Source organism: Penaeus chinensis, chromosome 17, assembly GCF_019202785.1.
Source record: "Penaeus chinensis breed Huanghai No. 1 chromosome 17, ASM1920278v2, whole genome shotgun sequence".
NCBI classification, from domain to species: Eukaryota; Metazoa; Arthropoda; class Malacostraca; order Decapoda; family Penaeidae; genus Penaeus; species Penaeus chinensis.
The window spans coordinates 3524030-3526529 of record NC_061835.1 but is presented as its reverse complement, the minus strand read 5'-3'; the positions used below and the strand labels follow the sequence as shown (position 1 = coordinate 3526529).

Sequence of the window (2500 nt, the reverse complement as noted above, 5' to 3'; positions counted from 1 at the left end):
TCGCAGCTGAAGTAATCATCTTCCTTCCCGGCCACAATCACCACGTACGGCACCTCCTTGAAATATTCGAAGAATGGCGTCTACTTTTAGCCTCCCACACCTGTAGTTCAGCAGCGAGGCCCAACTTTCTTGCTGCATTTTCATCGAAATGACACTAGTTGACAACCCCGCACCTCGGAAGACAGACGACACTCGAGCCTGTTGAACCGCGGCCATTCGAGGAATATTAGGAGGGACCGAGGGAGATGAATGAGGAGGGAAGGAGCAGAATGAGAGAAGGCGAGGGAATAAGGGAAAGGTGAACAAACTCTTAAGGAGTGATAACTAATCCGTTCTGTAAATCTTGATGTGTCACGTTATAATATTTTACACATAATGGGGCACAAAATAAGATTTTCTTTAGTTATTCCTTACTCCTCACTCTAACCTAACTTCCCGTTTTCTCCTTCCCTATTTATTTCCTTCTCTGCCCTATCTCCTTCATGGTTGAGGGAAGGGGGCTGAGGTGCCAAGTTTTGGTGGTTGAGCCACTGAGGGGTCCGCCAGCCGCGTGGCGTGCCGGCCCCAGTGCCACCGCTGCCCCCTAGTGCCCAGTTGGCACCCCGCATCCACTTCTCTCGCTCACGGAAAATGTAACGGGCCGAGGTTCAGCTAGTTCCGTTGTTGCTGGAGATCGGGAGGAAGAGGAAGGCGAGAGCGGCGTGCCTCCTCGCCTTTTGTGAAGAAGATACCTCGGTGACAGAAAGTGTGTTGACAGAAGAATATTTGAATATTGACAACTGCAGTGGAGAGACCTGTGTGTTGGAAGTCGACCAGAAGTTGATCAGAAATCATAAAGGACCATGTTATATGAAAGTGTGTGAAATTATATATCCAATGAATAATAGGTTTAGAGTGTAAACCAGCAAAGAAAGAAAGAAAGAAAATAATTTTACAATGACATCTTTCTGCCGTATCACCGGCCATGCCCGGAATCTCCCCAAGCCCTGTTACTTCCCTTTGTTGCCGCCCATTTCGCCCGCTGACGCTAAAAAACTGTGCAGAATCACTGGAAAAGCATCGACTATACACTCATTTTCCCCTCTCGTTTCCTTTGGTAAACCGGTGAGGTTTGATGGCACAGAAGGTTGTAGAATAACAAAATTTGAGGACTTCCAGTACATGAGCCTTGTATTTGAAAAGACAAAAGATAATGAGAAAACTTATGATGACCTTGATGATGTGCTTAGGAAAGTGAAAAGTAAGCGTAAGAAACAGGTGGAAAAGGACCGTGAATTTGTCTACCACTCGTCGGAGATGAAGTCTAGCATCATCTTCCCTCCGGAGATGGAGGAGGCGATTCGAACAGGCGAGTTGGAGAGCGTGTCCATGAGTAAAGACCATAAATTCGTCAACATCAAAATCAAGCAAGGGCGGGTCGTTAAGGTAAATCTTAAGAAGCTTCAGCTATCAGAAGTTAAGGAACGTCAAGACCTGTACTTCGGCAGAGGGCAAAATCAGGACGTACTGGAGCAGCAACAAGAACTTCTCAATGAGAGGAATAAAAGGAAAGCCAATACAATGGCTAGGAAAAAGCGTTTTGAAGCGCTTGATGCAAAAGCAGAGGCCGAAGAACTGAGAGATACTGTAAAACCTGCTTATAACAAGCCAAAAGTTAAATTCAATGCAAAACAACGAGCCGAAAAATTAGCAAAAATGGAAGCTATGATGAGAGAACAGGCAACCAATAAGTCTATTGTTCTTCCTAAAGTTGACATAACGCATGCACGTGATGAAGAGTTGCAATATGAGAGAATGTTGCATGATATTTCACTGGCTTGCAGGACTTCAGTGAACCTCACCATATGTTCCTCTGGATATGACTGGCTCGAAGCTCAAGAAGCTAACCAAGCTTTTAATTGGTTAGATTTTCCTCAGGAAGAATTGATTGATCCTGTTGAAGTTGAAACAACTAATTTCAAAGCAGATGAAGCAGCAGTTAGGGAAGATATATCAAATCTTGAAATTGTTGTTTCCATTGAGACTATACAGCCTACAAAACCAACATCTCAAAATATAACTGAAGCAGTGTTTAAGCTAAAGGATGAAAAGGTCCTTAAATTAACTGACGATGTCAATGATGTTCTTAAAACTGTCAAAAATGATGCTGATATTCCATCTTTTGCAGAAATCAGTCAAGTAGCATCAGCCATGGAAAAAGCAGAAATTGGATATATGGTTGAAAATGCTAAAGGAGCACAGTTTGTTACAAAAGAAGAGTATTTTGAGAGTGAAGCTAAGGCTGTGTCAGGCGCCATGGTAGAGCTCAACGACAAGAAAAAGTTTGTAACTGGTCAAGTGATTAAACTCGGAGATCAAGAATCATTTGTAGCTGGCCAGACAATTGAAACACCGACAGGCAAGAAATTTGTTCCAGGTCAAACAGTATTGGACAAAAAGGGTGAAATTAAGTTTGTACCGGGTCAGTGTATGCAGAAAAGTGACGAGAGCATCGAATTCG

At 43.4% G+C, this 2500-nt stretch overlaps 2 protein-coding genes across 4 annotated transcripts in view; both read left to right on the top strand.

Annotated features, from left to right (window-relative positions):
• LOC125033942 (obscurin-like) overlaps positions 1–2500 on the top strand; it is a 211624-nt gene that overhangs the window by 50400 nt on the left and 158724 nt on the right. The window lies entirely within an intron of this gene.
• LOC125033943 overlaps positions 1–2500 on the top strand; it is a 21676-nt gene that overhangs the window by 103 nt on the left and 19073 nt on the right. The window contains exon 1 of the mRNA XM_047625534.1: positions 1–2500. This exon is cut by the window's left edge and continues 103 nt beyond it; it is cut by the window's right edge and continues 2540 nt beyond it. Coding sequence (XP_047481490.1) covers positions 937–2500 — 1564 coding nt within the window. The 5' untranslated portion in view covers positions 1–936.